Genomic DNA, 17,399 nt, shown 5'->3' with positions numbered 1-17,399 from the left:
AAAATAGTTAATGTATACTGCAATTTAATTTATCTACGGTCTTATTATATATTATGTACTTTGATTTCCAAATGTCATTAATTTAATATTAACTTAATTTTATTCATCCCAATAATATTTGCTAAAAATAATATATAAGATAACACAAATAATATTTTTTTTTAAATGATATGTAGACGACAATAATTGCTGAGATCACAAAATAATTTGATTGGCTAATATGGCTTGAAATAATTCACCATGTTGATTATTTAGTGTTAAATATGCAAGAATTTGATACAAATAACCAAACAGTTCTGGTTAGCGGAAAGTTCAGAGAATTTATAAACAATAGTCAATGAAATAATTTAGATAAATTAAAACAGTTTGATGTATATGAAATAAACAGTAAATCTGCAGCAAATAGTGATTTTTCAGTAAATAAACATTATATTTACAACCTCAAATCTCTTAAACAACTTTTTATAAAAGGTATGAAATAATTTAGCAGTTTTCGCAGTAAATAGTAATTTTATAGATTTGTTTTTTATAGAGAAAGAGCTTTTTGATTTTTATAGATTTGTTGATGGGAAAGGTTTAATATGTTTCTTATATAATGTTACTTTTACATTTTACTTTATATTATATTATATGTATATTATTATCTATATAATATATAAGTAATAATAATTACTAACCACTAAATTTTCTTTTGTTTTTATTATCTATATAATATGCAAGGGAATTTTTTAAAAATCCCTACTACACAAATAAAATATATGTTGATACAAATTATGTTTCAATATTTATTCTAAAATTAATTATTATATGTAATATTATTTGGAAATTTTTAATCTAATTCTTTTTATACTTTACTATAAACTTACAATAATAATTAGATATAACTGGAAACATTAAAATAGAGAAAAACCGAGCATTGTTGACACGAATTTCTTAAATACACAATTTTGTAGCCATTATTGTTAAGTATGATATGTTTTGCTATTGGTGTAAGTTTGTATTTGAATTTAGATTTTTAAAATGAATTAAATAAATCAAAATTAAAAAAACATTAACCAATCAAATTTATTTTTAAATATATGTTACACTATCGGATATAAATTTGGATATTTTAATTTAAAATTTTAGTAATATAAACTAAACACAATCCAAATCTTTAATCGAAATATTATTCACTATAAATGTACAGTGTAATATCTCTTTATTTTTTATAACTTGCCAAAGTTCCAATGCTAATTAGATAAAATTGGAAACATTAAAATATAGGAAAACCGAGCATTGATGACATAGTTTCCTTAAATACATATTTGTGAAAACCATTATTGTTAAGTATGATTTGTTTGGCTATTGATGTAAGATTGTTTTTGATTTAGTTTTTTTTTAGAACTGAATTAATAAATCAAAAAAAAAAATTATCAACCAATCAAATTAAAACAATTAAATGGAGAGCTCTTGTATGAATGACACATAAACAAGAATCATTAAAGTAACTTCTCAATTTAATTAGACTTCTCAATTAAATTAATACTAGTTTTTGATCCGCGCGTCTGCGCGGATGTTATATCAATATTTTTTATAGCTTTTGATAGTATGTATTTTTGACATTTATTGGTATTAAATATCAGAATTTCGTTTTTCTTATCTGGAGTAATTTTATTTATTGTGTCAAGCGAACAATTGGATTAATTGCTTATATATACTCTCTCCGTTTCAGTATAAATGTCGTTATAACATAACATTTTTATTTCAAAATAAATGTCATCTAAAAATTTTAATGCAAAACTTATTAATAAGATTTTCATGTTTATTTTTTTATTGGTTGAAATATGGTTAAGTTTATAGTTAATTGTGTTTTTTTTTTATTTTGGAAATATATAAAATCACTTGTTTTCTTAATAGGTATGCATAAATCTAGAACGACAATTAAAATGAAACGGATGAAATATTTGTCTTATTTAATTTACATTGGCATATAGTTATATAAAATTACATGAACTAACATATGTAAGCAGCCTTTTTTATTTAATATATAATTTTATAAAATTGACTCTTTGCATGGGATTGTAAAGTTATAGTTATTAAATAACAAATAATGAGGAGTAGACTATAATATCATACATAATATTTTGATGATCAATTATCTCCATTTGCTAAAACAGGGAAAATATCCGAAAATAAAACTTTTTATATAATATAAGGATTTATATAATATCATAAAATAAAATAACTCACGAGTATATGTATACAAAGTTATTTTCATTTCCTATTTTTAGAATATACAAAGTATAAGGTTTAGAAAGTATATAATATACAAAGGGAAAATTTAATGGTTACCATTTTCATGGTATCAATTTTCATCTTTATTACCACTAAATGGACATTTTCAAAAAACTTTCTTCATTAATTGACAAAATACTCATATACTCTTGTTCTTTATATATATATAATAAATCATTTTAAATAAAAAATAGAAAAATAAAATAATATAATATATTTTTTTATGTTTTCGAATTATACTTTTTCAAATTAGATTTTTTTATAATTTTTTTTGAATTTTTTTTTTGCAAAATTTCTTTTTGAATATAAAAATTTATGTTTCAAACAATGTTTTTCAATATTTTTTTAAGTATTTATTTATATATTTATTAGAATCTTAAATTTCGCATTTCAAAAATCATACCCCACCCCTCAACTCTAACCTCTAAGTTTATATTAGTTAATCATAGAGCTATAATTGTTTTTTACCCTTCATTTAAAATGAAGGTAAAAGTGGTTAGTGTAAATATGAAAAGTGGTACTATGAATGTGGTATTTGCGAGAATTTCTCATATACAAACTTTTTCTATAACGTTTAGAAAAGGGGTCCAAGTTATTTTAATTTCCTATTGTCGATTATATTATTAATTAATATATATCATAGCGTTTTTAAATATTGTTTCTATTAGTTTTGGAATATTTTGATTTTTAATATAATATTAGATTTTCTTGTGGTAAGTAAGCGATTGTAATCTCTTACGTTTAAGGTATAGCTAGATTTTAGGAATTTGATAGTTATACATTAATCATGTCATAAATAGTAGGAACAATTTTAGGAAGTAAATAATATTGTTAGTGATCTAATCGTAGAAAAAATAAACCATTTTGATCTATTGTGTTCGTACCTAAACTATATAATATTAAACTTCTTCATATTCAACGTATGTTTAACTCTGAGTACAATGATCAATTTGTGATGAATTAGAGTTAGTTTTCTGATAAGTTGAGTTTAGGTTTACATACGTTATTTCTTTGGTAAACTAATTTAATTGACCAAACAATTGAATCGGAGGAGAAAGAACAAACGAAGTAGTGGAGGAGTATTTAAAAAAATAATCGGTTACTTTTATCAGAATATATATAATAAATTATTGGACTGTGTAAAATGTATCGATTTAATTAAGGTATGCGATTGTCAAAGGGAAGTAATTAGATTGTCTACCGGACAGGTTAGTTTAGCGATTTTATTAGTCAGCAAAATTAATGGGTTAAAGAATGTGTAAAACTACTGTGTTTTGGTCAGTGGCATACCATTGTAATTATTGAAGAAAACTTTCAAATTTGTATTTCACTTTTAATAAATTAGATATATGTGGATAATCTATACTATATAAAAGTTGAGGCTATAAGCCAACGAGAGCGTCCACATATGATTTAAACGACCAATCGTAGTATGACAAATTATTATTTAAGTTTACTATTTTTTAAAATGTTAATATTACCAAAAAAATGTTTATTTCAAACTAAAATATAAATCAATATCGAATAAGGTAAATTTACAAAAATATAAATACTATATTAACTTAACATAATGTTTAATATTTTTCGAAAATTAAAAATAAATAACGAAAAGAATAATTAATTTAAAAATACAAGACTTTCAAATAAGTATAACTATATAAATTTAAATTTAAACTCATGATTTTCAAAGTTTAGGTTATATACTATTGAAAATATTCAAACTAACATATACTATATATAAGTTGATATTATAAATCATTGAGAATGTTCACATATTATTTTAAAGCACCAAAAATATACCAAATCGTTTTTCAATTTGGTATTTCCAAAAATGTTAATATTACGAAATTTTTTATTTCAAAATAAAATATAAATAATTATCAAATAAGTTAAACTTACAAAGTTAAAAACATCATGTACAAATCTATACTATATAAAATAAAGTTTCGAAAATTAACATAAAAATAACAAACAAATATAATAGTTAATTTAAAAATGCAATACTTTCAAACAATTATAACTATATAAATCTAAAACACATGATTTACAAAATTTAGGTTATATACTGCTGAAAATATTCAACAAAAATATGTACTATAAGTAATTTTATGCAATAAATCATTGAGAATATCCACATATTATTTTAAAGCACCAAAATATGTCAAATTACCATTTTAATTATTATTTTAAAAATTTCAAGATTTTCAAAAAATGTTTATTTAAAAATAAAAAGGAAACTACTATTCAATTTAGTGAAAATGCAAAATTATTAAAGGAATCAATTTGATTTATAAAGTAAACCTTTGAAAGACCAACATAAAATCAACTAACAAAAAAAATCTTAAAGAATACAAGATTTTAAAATAATAAAAACAATATGAATCTAAAGCACTTTTCATTACATATGAATCTAACAAAATATGATTTCAAAATGGAAGCTATTTCTTTCAAAAAAATATCAATAATAAATTTTGTAAGCAAAATTGCCAAATAACTAAAAGAATCAGTTTATTATAAGAAATAAATGTTTGGAAGATCAACATAAAATTAAGTAACAAAAATAATCTTAAAAATATAAGGATTTCAAATAATAAAGACAATGTAAATCTAAATCACTTTTTCATTACATATGAATCTAAATAACATATGATTTCAAAATTGAGGATATATATTATTTAAGTGTTCACATAGAATTTAAAAATATCATTATAATAATATAAAAGTCAGCATCTTAATTTGATAAAGTAAATAAAAATATTATTAAAGATAATTAACTTGATATATAAAATAATTATATATTTGAAATTAAACAAAAAATTAACAAAAATAAAAATATTCAAAAAGAAACAAAGTTTTTAAAAACTTATTTATAAATAATCACGTATGTAAAAATAAATAAAAATCAGCACAAAACTATAAAAAGATAAATTAAAATTTGCAAAACTTATCTTTAAAGTTAGATTGATATTTGTAGCTAATTATTGAAAACTTAATATAATAAGAGATTGTTCACGTACCTTATAGGAATTGGTATTGATCGCATATTATTACTAAAAATATAATTATGTATGTAACCTTTAATATGATATGGACTATATGCTTTAAAAAACAGAAATAACTGAAAATATTCACAAATAACATATACTATATATAATTTGATGCCGTAAATTATTGAGAATATCCATATATTATCTTGAAGCACCAAGAAAAATATGTTAATCACCATTTTATATATTACTTATAGAACTTTCAAAAATTGTTTCTTTCATAATCAATGTAAAATTTAGAAAAAGCCAAAATCATTAAAGGAATCATGTTGATATATAAACTAAATATTTGGAAGAATAACATAAATTTTACGTACAAAATATAATATTAAAAAATAAAAGAATTTGAAATAATAGAGAAAATATGAATCTAAAGCACATATGATTTTAAAATTGAGGCTATATGTTATTTAAAGTGGTCACATAGAAGCTAAAATTATTATTAATAATATGTATTCTCAAAATGTTAATTTGATATTTTTAAATATTAAATTTCAGATATTTTATTTCTCTCAAAATAAAATTAAATAAGTTTAATTTTTTTTACCAGAAATAATTAACTTTATTTTTAAACTAAATATTTGAAAATTAAAAATAAAATTTTATCGAACAAAAATAACATTTTAAAAAAGAAATCAACATAAAAAAATGTTATAATAATCATGTATGTGAAAAGCCCTGTTCGGCACAGTGTCGCTGCGATCACCACCAGCGATCAAAAATTATACTTGAAACCAGGCAATAAAAATGGTGGGGAATAATTAAGTTGTCGCTGCGTTTAGTTTTCACAAAGTTTGCGTGCATCGCCACTAACGCTGTTAAAAATAGCGACCATTAAATGATAGTTGCGACTGCTTTTAAACGGAGAAGGTACCGCTTCCGGCTTAGTCTCCACATTCTTGCGCATGAAGATAGCTATAATATTGATCGCTGATCGCTGACGCAGCGACCGTAAAAAGAACAGGGCTAAAGTAAAATAAAAATAAATACAAAATTACAAAAATGATAAATTAACTAATGTATTAATTATCTTAAAAATTAGATTGGTAATTATACTAAATTCTTGAAAACTTAACATAAAAAGAGTTTAACAAGAAAAAAACAAATTATTTCCACAGCCAATATTACGATAAGGGCTATATACTATTAAAAATATTCATATATAAATAAAAATACGAAAAATATTCCAAATCAGTATCATTGTTTAATATTTTTATAAATCTTAATATTTCTAAAGTAAATCTATAAATTAATTTCAAAATATGAACCAAAATTAACTAACTTGATATATATGCTAACTATCTTAAAACATAACACTAAAATTTATTTAAAAAATTCATAAAGTATGTCAAAACATAAAATAGCATATACATAGAAATAAAATATATAATTAATATTGGTGTTGGTTACAAAATCATCTAATTTTATAATAGTTATAAAATGTTCTTAAAAACATTGGTCAATTTTCGTTTCTTTCTTACCGGGCCAATTCAGTTTTGGCTTATAATAAGCTTAGAAAGTTCTATTAAAAATAAAATGTGGTAAGAATAATCCACAATTAATACACATATTGTTGATTAAACAGTTTGTTTATATGCTTTTGAATTGCCTTTTATCAATTAAATAAATTAACATAGTTATTTACTCATCAACAATTAGATTTTAATAAATTTTGAGACAATTGTTTTTAAAAAGTTATAATCCAAATATTCATTTAACTAACCAAACATGTTTTTATGAAACATACCTAAATTTTTTTATTATCTAAAATATTTTTTTTTAAATTAGGTCACTAATAATAATAAATCGAAGTACATGGTAACCCTTTTCCGAGAAAAGTAACTTCTCAATCGGGGAAAACATTTTGTGAACCGCTTAAACATCATAATCCCACCACTAATTTATATTGTAACTATATCAAGTAGGAGATATATTTAATTTTTTAGATATTTATTTTTTATTTTAATAAATAAAATATTACTTAATATTAGCATAAATTATATATATATATATATATATATATATATATATATATATATTCTCCTTTTCTTATATCTAACAAACAGATAGTTACTATTATTTAAATTTCATCAAAATATTTATTATGATTTAGACCTAAATATACATATAAAACTATTAGATATGCATTTAAAAGAATTAAATAAGAGTATTTTAAATACAAATATGCATAAAATAAGTATATAATAATACATTCATTCTAAAAATTTGGTAAATACAAAAAAGTTAGATATATTGCATAAGGATTAATCTTTTATGTCATTCAAATAGAAATATATATAAAATTATAATAAAATATTTATAACAGTGTTGTATTAGTTAATAACCATGAAACAATCTATATGACGCTTTTAATTTTTTTATTAAGAAACAATATACACATGTTTATAAATACATTTATACATTTACGTATACAAACAAACTGATATCTAAATATTAGTTATTTAAATGGTAAAATTGTATAAAAACTTAACTATGAAAAATAATAAAGCACACTTTAAATAAATTTCATAGAAAAATGTATATAAAACAATTTTCTATTATATTATCTTAATATTATTAAAAAATAAAACTAATTATTAATAAAGTATTCATAGTAGTGTATAGCATAGTATAGTAGTGTATATGTGTTATTAAAATTATGTGATATTAAAATTATGTACTTATAAGAAACTATAAATACTTTAGTAACAGTAATTTTACTTTTATAATACAAACAAATAAATAGCTAAGTTCAAAAATAACAAATTTATAAAAACAATGTAAATAGGAAATTAAATAATATTTTAATAATATTAATAAAAATATTTTTTACGAAATTCATTTTTTTCTTAAAAAATATTATAAAATTAAATTAAATTATTAAAGCAGACTGGCCTAGTAATATTAAAAAGATTCATTGTCTAAGAAGAAAAAGACGGTAAGCCCCGCCCCTTGGGCGGCGAGGATGGCTCGAGAGTGGGCGGGCAACATGTGAGAAAGGGGCGGCCAGCAGTTAATGTTCACGACTCAATCAACAATCTCTTGAACCCATTAAGATGATATAAAAGCCCATTTATGGCCCAAAATAGGCACCCGGAGGAGGAAGGAAGAAGATTGGAGATGGAGCCAGCAACCCAGTGTCTCACACACACACACATGGCCGTTGCGGCTCAAGGCAGTTCGCTCTTTCTCACGAAACCATCGTTTCCCATTACAACAACAACAAACTTGTCCCTACACCATACGAATCGGAGACCGCTCTTCGTCTTGTCTCCTCCCCGAGCTCAGTTTTCTTGTCCCAAGAAAAACCCTAAAGAAGAACACCAGAGACTCTCCTTCACCATTTCTTATCTTGTCGAGTCCTGTGGATTATCTCCCGATCACGCCAACACGGTTCTTAACCTTCTCCGTGACCATTGTTTCTCCACCTCCCAGATCTCCAGCCTCGTCAAGAAACGCCCCGTTTTGCTGCTAGCCAATGCCGAATCGGTGCTCCTCCCTAAGCTCCGATTCTTCCTCTCCATCGGCGTCTCCAAATCCTTGCTCGCTCGAACGCTTGCCTCTGATCCCACCATTTTGACCAGAAGCCTCGTCAACCAGCTCATCCCTTCCTACAACTTCCTCAAGAGCGTTCTCGACGCCGACGACAAGATCGTGGCCGCCCTTCGCAGGACGACATGGATTTTCCTCGAGGACCACACCAAGAACCTCGTCCCCAACATCAACCACATGTCGGAGACGGGGGTCCCTGGGAAATGCATACAGCTGCTCCCGAAGCCGTGATGCAGAAGAACCACGAGTTCCGGGAAATCACCAAGCAAGCTAAGGAGATGGGATTCAATCCCCAGAAGACAACCTTCGTGCTGGCGATCCACGCTCTCTCAGGGAAAGGCAACAGATCGATATGGGACAAGTGTTTCGAGGTGTACCAGAGGTGGGGGTTGTCGGAAGAGGACATCATGTGCGCGTTCAAGAAGCACCCGCACTGTATGATGCTGTCGGAGAGGAAGATAAACAGGACGATGGAGTTTCTTGTCAAGGAGATGAATATGGCGCCAAGATCGATGGCAGGGTGCCCCGTGGTGCTCTTTTTCAGCCTGGATAAGAGGATTATCCCAAGATGCTCGGTGGTAAAGATGTTGGCATCCAAGGGGATGGTGAAGGAGGACTGGAGCTTGACGTCCTTGTTGGTTCCAGTGGAGAAAGTGTTCTTGGAGAAGCTGGTGATCAAGTACGAGGGGGAGTTGCCTGAGTTGATGGATGTGTATAGAGGATACACCACCAAACTCTGAGCTTTTGTTTTTCTTTTCATCTCATATAATATGCTGAGGGCGGCGTGTGTAATCAAATTTTGGTAATAAAGGGGAAATTTTGTAAGTTTTTTTTGGTTCAAAAATTAGCGTCAAAGTAAAACATCAAACAGCAAGATTGATCATCAAAGAAATAAGGGTAGAGGCTAGAAGAAGAATGATTTGATGAGGAGGTTGGGAGTAATCCAGTGATACATTACAGCAAAGAAACAAAGTTGATGACCGTTTCTTCCTTCTGTTGCGATGAGAAATTGGTTGATTCGAGAGCATTTTCTTTTGCTTCAATTATATATATAGAGAGAATCTAACTTAAATGAATAAAATAAAATAAAAAGTTTCATTTTTCCTCTTCCAATTAAGTCTCCTCTGATGAAGAAGAAGGAGATGGAGTAATTTCAAAATATGATGATTGGTTCATCTCTGATAAGCCCCAGCTGAAATGAATCCGATCTGTAGATCATCCCTTTCTCGATTATACCTCCACCGTCTTCACTCACCTCTCCGGCGGCAGTCTTCTCCGCTTGAAACCACCCCCAGGTTCAATTTCTCCAAAAGGTGGCATTTTGGCCACACTGGATCTGATCACCAAGATCAAAGGCCCGCCGGAGCAGAAGAAGGGGAAAGGATTTTCCGGCTTGGTCTCACCGCTGATATCGGTTTGTCTGTCGGCAAAGCTCTCACCGGTTATCTCTGCGGCAGCACCGCCATCATCGCCGACGCTGCTCATTCCGTTTCAGATGTGGTATGCTTATCCTTCATTTATTTGATAAAAAAAAAACACAAATCAAATCAAATCAAATCATCCTTCCTTCCTTGCTTGTTTCAGGTCCTAAGCGGTGTTGCTCTATTCTCTTACAGAGCTGCCAATGTTCCCAAAGACAAAGAACATCCATATGGTTGGTTGCTTTCAATTACTTACCTTCCTTTACTACTACGGTTTTCATGTTGTTAGCGTTTCCTTTGCTCAGGTCATGGTAAATTTGAAACTCTTGGAGCCCTTGGAATCTCTACCATGCTTTTGGCTACTGGCTGTGGCATTGCTTGGCATGCCGCTGACCTCCTACTTGTATGAACCGCTTAAAATAGTTTTGAGGTTTGGTATACTATAGTGTGAACATCTTCTTCTCTCATTCCGCAGAGTGCACTGTCCGCAGCCCCTGAGGTGAATCATACTCATGGTGGACATCATCACGGAATTGATATGACTCACCCCACTCTCGCTTTGACTGTTACTATTGCTTCCATTTCCATCAAAGAAGGGTGCCTACTTTATTTTCACTTTCCATTTCTCTTGTGCTTCAATCAATATCTACTAATTCCCTTATTATTTTCACCTGCTTTTCAGGCTTTACTGGATCACAAAACGAGCAGGAGAGAAACAAGGGAGTGGCTTGATGATGGCAAATGCTTGGCATCACCGTTCAGATGCTATTTCTTCTCTAGTTGCACTTGTTGGCGTTGGTAACCATTTTACTCAACTATCTCCATTATTCCACACCTAGTTAAAAATGAGTCAGTCTCTAGAATAGCCTTCAAAGAGAACAACCATTGTGAAACAATAAAATAAAAATCATGAAAGTTTTTTTTTTTTACTTATGTGCAGGAGGTTCTATTCTAGGAGTTAATTTCTTAGATCCCCTAGCTGCTCTTGTTGTCTCGGCAATGATTTTCAAAGCTGGACTGGAAACAGGACACCAAAGGTATTCCCCCCGTCTGTGTAAATATCAATTCTCTCTATACAAAGGTTGCATTAGCTTGAACATGAAATAATTGTTCTGTCTTTTGGTTCCAACACCATGTCCACTGGTTTCTTTGTTTAGTGTATTGGAACTGGTAGATGCTGCTATACCAGCTCAACAATTAGAGCCAATAAGACAGACCATATTACAGGTTGAAGGAGTCAAGGTATGAGACTATGGATCCTCCTTGTACATTTCATGATGATAGGCATTCGAATAATTTTTAAAAAAAACATTGGTATATGGTATTTAGATACAGTGTATCTGTAAATCAGAAAGCATGCCTTTATGTTTTCCTCTGTTATGGACTTCCTTGAAATTGTCTAAACATAGGGATGTCATCGGCTAAGGGGAAGGAGAGCTGGTTCATCGTTGTATCTTGATGTACACATTGTGGTGAGTGCTGCTTCCTTTCTTCTCTATCTATCCGTGTAGGAAGGAAGAATTATCCCCACTAAAAACCACAAATCATCACCGTTTCCTTACAGGTAGATCCGTTTTCCAGTGTGAGTGTTGCGCATGAGGTAGGAGAATATGTACGGGGGCAGATCAATAAAAACCATCCTCAAGTGTCTGAAGTTTTCATTCATATAGGTATTGCTGCATATGGTGAAGAATATACTACATGTTCTCACTGCTTGTTTGTTGGTCTCTTAGCTATCATCTCAACTTGTCCTTGCAGATCCGGCTTTCTTACAGTTTTCTAGTAGCATGATGGATCACGATAGTATACAAAAGGAAAGTAACATATGCAAAGAGATTAAACTTGTCGAAGCCACCGTCTGGGAACTTTTTTCATCACAGTTCTCTGAGGTATTCTGTTTCTTTCTCTTCTATAATCCAGACCAAAAATAACGTCTGAGTTACTTAGGTTAATCCGTTAAATGGAATTTTTTTCACATATATGCAGAAAATGATGATAAAACGAGTGACACCCCACTTGTTGCATAGCAAGATCTGGCTCCAAATCGAAGTTGCTATGCCATCAACCATGACAATTCAGTAAAAATCTTCACTTGTAGGCCATTTGGTTTACTCTTGCAAACCATCTGATCTGGCAATTATTTACTTGGGTACTCTGCAGGGACGCCATGAGAGCCGCTGAAGATGCAGAGAAGGAGATTATGAAGGCAGTCTCAAATGTGGCTCGTGTCAGCATTCAGCTTAGTCTCAAGAACTCCCTGCCTCAGTAATTACCTCTGGTGTTTTGGATTAAAAAAAAAAAATACAAAGAGCCAATTCTCTGTTTATAACCGTGCATGTCGGCGTTTTGTTTATATTACTGGTGTTTTGTTTAGTCTCAAAAGTTCTGGACCTTGATGAGTGAGGAAAGTTTTGGGAGTGTACAATTGATGAGCTGTGGATAAGGTGAAAGTAAAAAATAAGACCATAGCTTTCTTTCAGCCCTGACAATGATCAATAAGAAACAAAAGGCAAAACATTTTTTGTAACTCTGTATGGTCTCTCTAACTGCTAGATTCCTCCTGGTTTACGGATGCGCTTTGTGTACTTTGTTTGTCTTGGCTCCTCCGAAGACTTTCTCTTCTTTTCCGAGTTACCAAGGTATCCAAAAGCAAAAGCTTCCAGTGCTTTTGCAGTCAGCGGTCGGGTCCTTGTACTCTGCCTCCGCCCAGGACCGTTTACCTGCACCACATCTCGAGGCATTTCCTCATCCATTTGAATAGATGACTGCTGTGCTGCACAAGAGCTCTCACTGTTACGCACCCCCTCAGCTTCTAGTGAGATTTGTGAAACGTTCAAGTCAAAATCTTCTCTGATTTCTGGTGATATTTGGCGGCCTTCATTTCTTCCACAAGAGCTATCTTCTGCAGATGAACCAGTTGAGGAGAGTTTCAGAGGCTGACCTTGATCGATATGCTCCTCTCTCATCAACACCCCATTTTGATCAGCTTCTGATGGGTTTGGTCTCATCTGTGTCCCCTTCTTCACTGGTTTCTGAGAACAATCTGCCAAACTACTCCTGTTGGGTAGATTTCTTGGTCTCCCTCGTTTCCTGTTCTTCTGCACTCTCTCATTGTCCATGTTTACAGAGCTGTTCTTACCAGAACTAGTACTGACTGTTGCCTTGTTTTTAGATTCTTCAGACAGCTGGTAATCCTCAGATTCACTCAAATAACTTGTTGTATTGCCTGTCTCAATAGGCAAAGATTTTAGCTCTTTCAATCTACATCTTTCTTCCACACCACTTGTATCCACAATCGTAAACATGGTCACCTCCTCACTTTTACTTGCTTTGATGCGTGGTTCTAGGTACCTTTTCTTCTTCTTCTTCTTGCTCTTGTTTTGTGAAGAATCATCATCATCATCAAACTCCTCTATATCCATCGCCGGGTCATTCTTGATTTCCTCCTCTTTTTTGCTGCTCCCAATATTCTCCTCATCAGTATTGAGGTCAAGAAGCGTGGGATCTAAAGCAACCTTGTTCAAGACATCAGTGAGAGAATCGAAGTAGTGACTCCCCTTTGACATGTTCCTCCTGGAAAACTTATTAGCTTCCGGTACCAGAAAAACAAGAGAGTTCTTCGGACCGTCTTTCGGCTGCTCCGAGTGCCACCCTCTCGCCAACAAACGTGGCCAAACGGCTTCCCAGAAGAGGTCACTGGACCGTGTCTTGCTCATCCTATACTCTCCGGTTAAAAACTTGACAATATCCGCAACGGGAAGATCATTCCGTATTCGAACTTTGGAGGCTCCTCCTCCAGGATTATTCAACTTGGTCGCCTCTAACGTCAAATCTTTCTTGCCTTTACCTATACCAATCGCTTCCGTAAGCTTATTGACACCAATCATATCCTTTAAACTGAACACATACTCCTCCAGTTCAATCCTATCTTCTCTAAATGCTTTATATACCTGAAGGAGCATACTCTTGCATTCCTCGGATACATGAGAGGAGACCCGAGAGAGCAATTCTTGTTGCCTCCAGCCTGTTAATAGCTTGTGGCCTTGAACAGACTGTTTGCTTCTCCCGGACTTGCGTCCATCTACCCATCTCTTGTATTCATTAGACCTGTAAAAGCTGCCGTAATAGTATGAGAGCATGTCTCCCATCTTCTTACTCCCAACGAATCTATGCAGCAAGACAAGGTTTTTCCCAATCAAGTAGAGGCCAAGAAGAAACTTCTCTCGCTCGGAGTCTGCCCAAGGTTCGCCTAAAGTCCCAGGGAACGGATAGAGGCACTTACCGAGCCACTCGAACTTTAACTTTGAGTTTTTTTGGCATGGCAACGCAAGAACAATACCCCTCGGTTTCGTTCTAGCAGCTGGTTGGCAAGAAGGTTTCCTTTTTTCTTCTTCAATCTCGGCTGCTTCACGGAAACCTTTGAATTTCTCACTTCTTGTCCACATAAGTGGGATAGGCAAGCCAAATGTGACCAGGTGGGGATCTAATCCAAAGCATCCAATGAGCTTTGAGCGATCATGCTCTGGGACTAGATGAGGGATCTCTGCCTGGTACTCATCTCCAACACGAGGAAGCACCTGGGGCTCTCCATTAATTCCATTTAGATATGGGGACGAAGATTCATTCACAAGACCTTCCATGGCATCATCATCATCTGAATGATTTGGCTCCATCTAAGCAAATCACCACATCCACATCATAAACAAACAGAAAAAAAAAACACGCAAACTTGTCAACTAGTTCCAAATACATGATTCATTTCGCTATTATTGACCAAAGTAGGCAACAAAAGAAACCATTTTTAACGCACACTACACTAGACCCTCGTAAACATACACCAAAGAAGGAAGGAAAAAAAAAAGGAACTTTGGTTGCGAACCTCCATTGAAAAAGAAGTCCAACATTAAGAAGAAAAAGGTAACGTCGAGTAATAAAAAGGATTGTGAATCTAAAGCTAACATGTCAACTTGGCGTGTAAACCCAAAGAGCTAACGATACGAACAACAAACGGCGAAACAGACAGAACAATGAAGAAGAAAAAAAAGAGCTGTATATATTATATATATTTATATATATTTAGAAAAGACAAGTCGCGTGAAAAGACGGAGACGAAGAGGAAGAAGAAGAAGACATGGTCGGAAGGAAGAAAAGATGTCGGATTTACCTCAAACACAGCTCAGCTTTGGCATCCACACCCGAAAACTTACGAGTTCTCTTTCTCTCTCGCAGACTTTTCTGAACAACCAAAAATAAATATTTATGCAAATGAAATTGCAAAAATACATCTCTATAAATATAATGGATCTTACGCTTTGCTTTAGAATTTTATTTATGAGCGTGAGACCACGCGTTGCGCTCTTCTACTAAGATGGGCTTCTCTCTAATTAATTAGAATGAAACTACCACACTGCCCTTGTCCTGACGACCGTCTCTTCGTGTTCCTTTGACCTCTTTCCGTAATTCACAATGCTTCTGTCTTCCCTTTCGTGGCAAGTGAACTTCTTTCCAATTCTTTCCATCTTCGAATTTTTACTCCCTCTCTTTTAAATTGTAAGTAATTTTAGTTAAAATCACTAATAATGAAAAATCATTATTTATTAAAAAGTATCATTTAAAATATAACTTTAACTAATTATAAAAGAGCTACGTAATTTAATCGGTCACACAATATTCAATAAATATAAAAGTTGTACTGAAATATTAAAATTACTTGCGAAACAATTTTTTTTTTGTTAAACCTACTTATAATATGCAACAGAGAGAATATTTTGTTTGTCTCTGTGTTTAATTACTACACTCTTGTAAAACGGTCAAGAAAAACCTCCTACTAGAACATTAGTAACGGTTTCTAAGTTAATAGCATCGTAGGTGATTGGTTGTGATTTTATCACTTTTTAGTTTTATTTTTTTAAATGATAAAATATTATTAATCATGATTTAACTTCGGTTTTAAAATTAAAGCCTGCATCAATAATTCTATTCATTACGATTCGTGATTTACCTTTATTTTTCAAGATATACCAAAAAAACTCACTCTTTTTTTCCGGCCCAAAAAAAAACTTTCTTCTTATGTAAATTAGAAAAAAAAATCATATTGTTTTTGTTATTTAGGCTGTAACATCTGTAAAATGAGCAAATTATGTATAGTATAAAATAAATTAAATAAGTATAAGTAAACTTTTTAATATTTAAATATTAAATTTTACATATTTTATTTACTTTAAAATAATTTTATAAAACATAAATTTTTAAATAACATAAATGTCATTTATATATTAGTATATTAAGCTAAGCAATATGAATTTTTTTTATATTTTAGGTTTTTCTTATTAATATAAAACATTTACATCACATATCTCACGTGTGTTATTTAAAAAAATTATAGCCAAAAACATATAACCACACTAATATAACCACAATAAAATTTTCTGCAAAAAAAATCTATATCAATAAATTTACGGTTACAACCAAATCATGTATAGCATAAATTTTACAGTTACATTTTCTATAAATACTGTACAACCAATCATCCACATTGTATTTGTCTTCTTCTTAACTCGAGTTTATGGAAGACAAATTTTAGATACTTCTTTTTTCTCAGAGGCTAAAACCCATGTTCTAAAACGTGGCGGCTTGACCCGAGAACGCGGCGATAAGCGTTAGCCTATTGTAAACCGTGGCGAAGAGTAATTTGCCTGTTTACAGGGCCAGCTTATGAGGGAGGGCACCTCGGCCCGCTTCAAATCAAATTATATTAAAGGCTTTGATTTTTTTTAGCATGTTTGGTTTAGATTTGGATAGTATTAACATAATATTACAGATTTTTAAACTAAAAGTCAAATAGAAATACTTACTTCGATGTTATGCATGAGTTGAAAAAAATTAAGAAAAAATATATTCCTTCCATTTTATTTAATTGTCTTTTAGATTTGGACACACAAATTTTAAAAAATATTTAATTTTGTATATATACTAAATAAAAACATCATTATCAATACATCTAAGCACATTTCAACCAATAGTCTAACAAATTGAAATATAAAATCAATAAATTTTGCATTGAAATTATAAAATGATACTTATTTTAAAACGAAAAAATATA

General features: G+C 30.8%; 2 protein-coding genes and 1 pseudogene across 2 annotated transcripts; 2 read left to right on the top strand and 1 right to left on the bottom strand.

Annotated features, from left to right (window-relative positions):
* Positions 1 to 8,399: 8,399 nt before the first annotated feature.
* On the top strand, positions 8,400 to 9,704 carry LOC111207773 (annotated as a pseudogene).
* Positions 8,476 to 12,824, top strand: LOC106438364 (metal tolerance protein C1). The gene is made up of 12 exons (XM_013879492.3): positions 8,476 to 10,376; positions 10,461 to 10,530; positions 10,603 to 10,700; positions 10,773 to 10,894; positions 10,980 to 11,095; positions 11,238 to 11,334; positions 11,455 to 11,539; positions 11,707 to 11,769; positions 11,862 to 11,967; positions 12,056 to 12,186; positions 12,284 to 12,375; positions 12,458 to 12,824. The coding sequence occupies exons 1-12, from the start codon at positions 10,074 to 10,076 to the stop codon at positions 12,564 to 12,566; spliced, it is 1,392 nt and encodes a 463-aa protein (XP_013734946.2). The 5' UTR covers positions 8,476 to 10,073; the 3' UTR covers positions 12,567 to 12,824.
* Positions 12,662 to 15,627, bottom strand: LOC106438363. The gene is made up of 2 exons (XM_013879491.3): positions 15,462 to 15,627; positions 12,662 to 14,970 (listed from the first exon to the last, which is right to left on the bottom strand). Exon 2 carries the CDS (start codon positions 14,968 to 14,970, stop codon positions 12,847 to 12,849), a length of 2,124 nt encoding a protein of 707 aa, XP_013734945.2. The 5' UTR covers positions 15,462 to 15,627; the 3' UTR covers positions 12,662 to 12,846.
* Between the last annotated feature and the right edge of the window lie 1,772 nt (positions 15,628 to 17,399).

Source organism: Brassica napus, chromosome C3, assembly GCF_020379485.1.
Source record: "Brassica napus cultivar Da-Ae chromosome C3, Da-Ae, whole genome shotgun sequence".
NCBI lineage: Eukaryota > Viridiplantae > Streptophyta > Magnoliopsida > Brassicales > Brassicaceae > Brassica > Brassica napus.
This window is presented reverse-complemented; position numbering and strand designations above follow the sequence as displayed.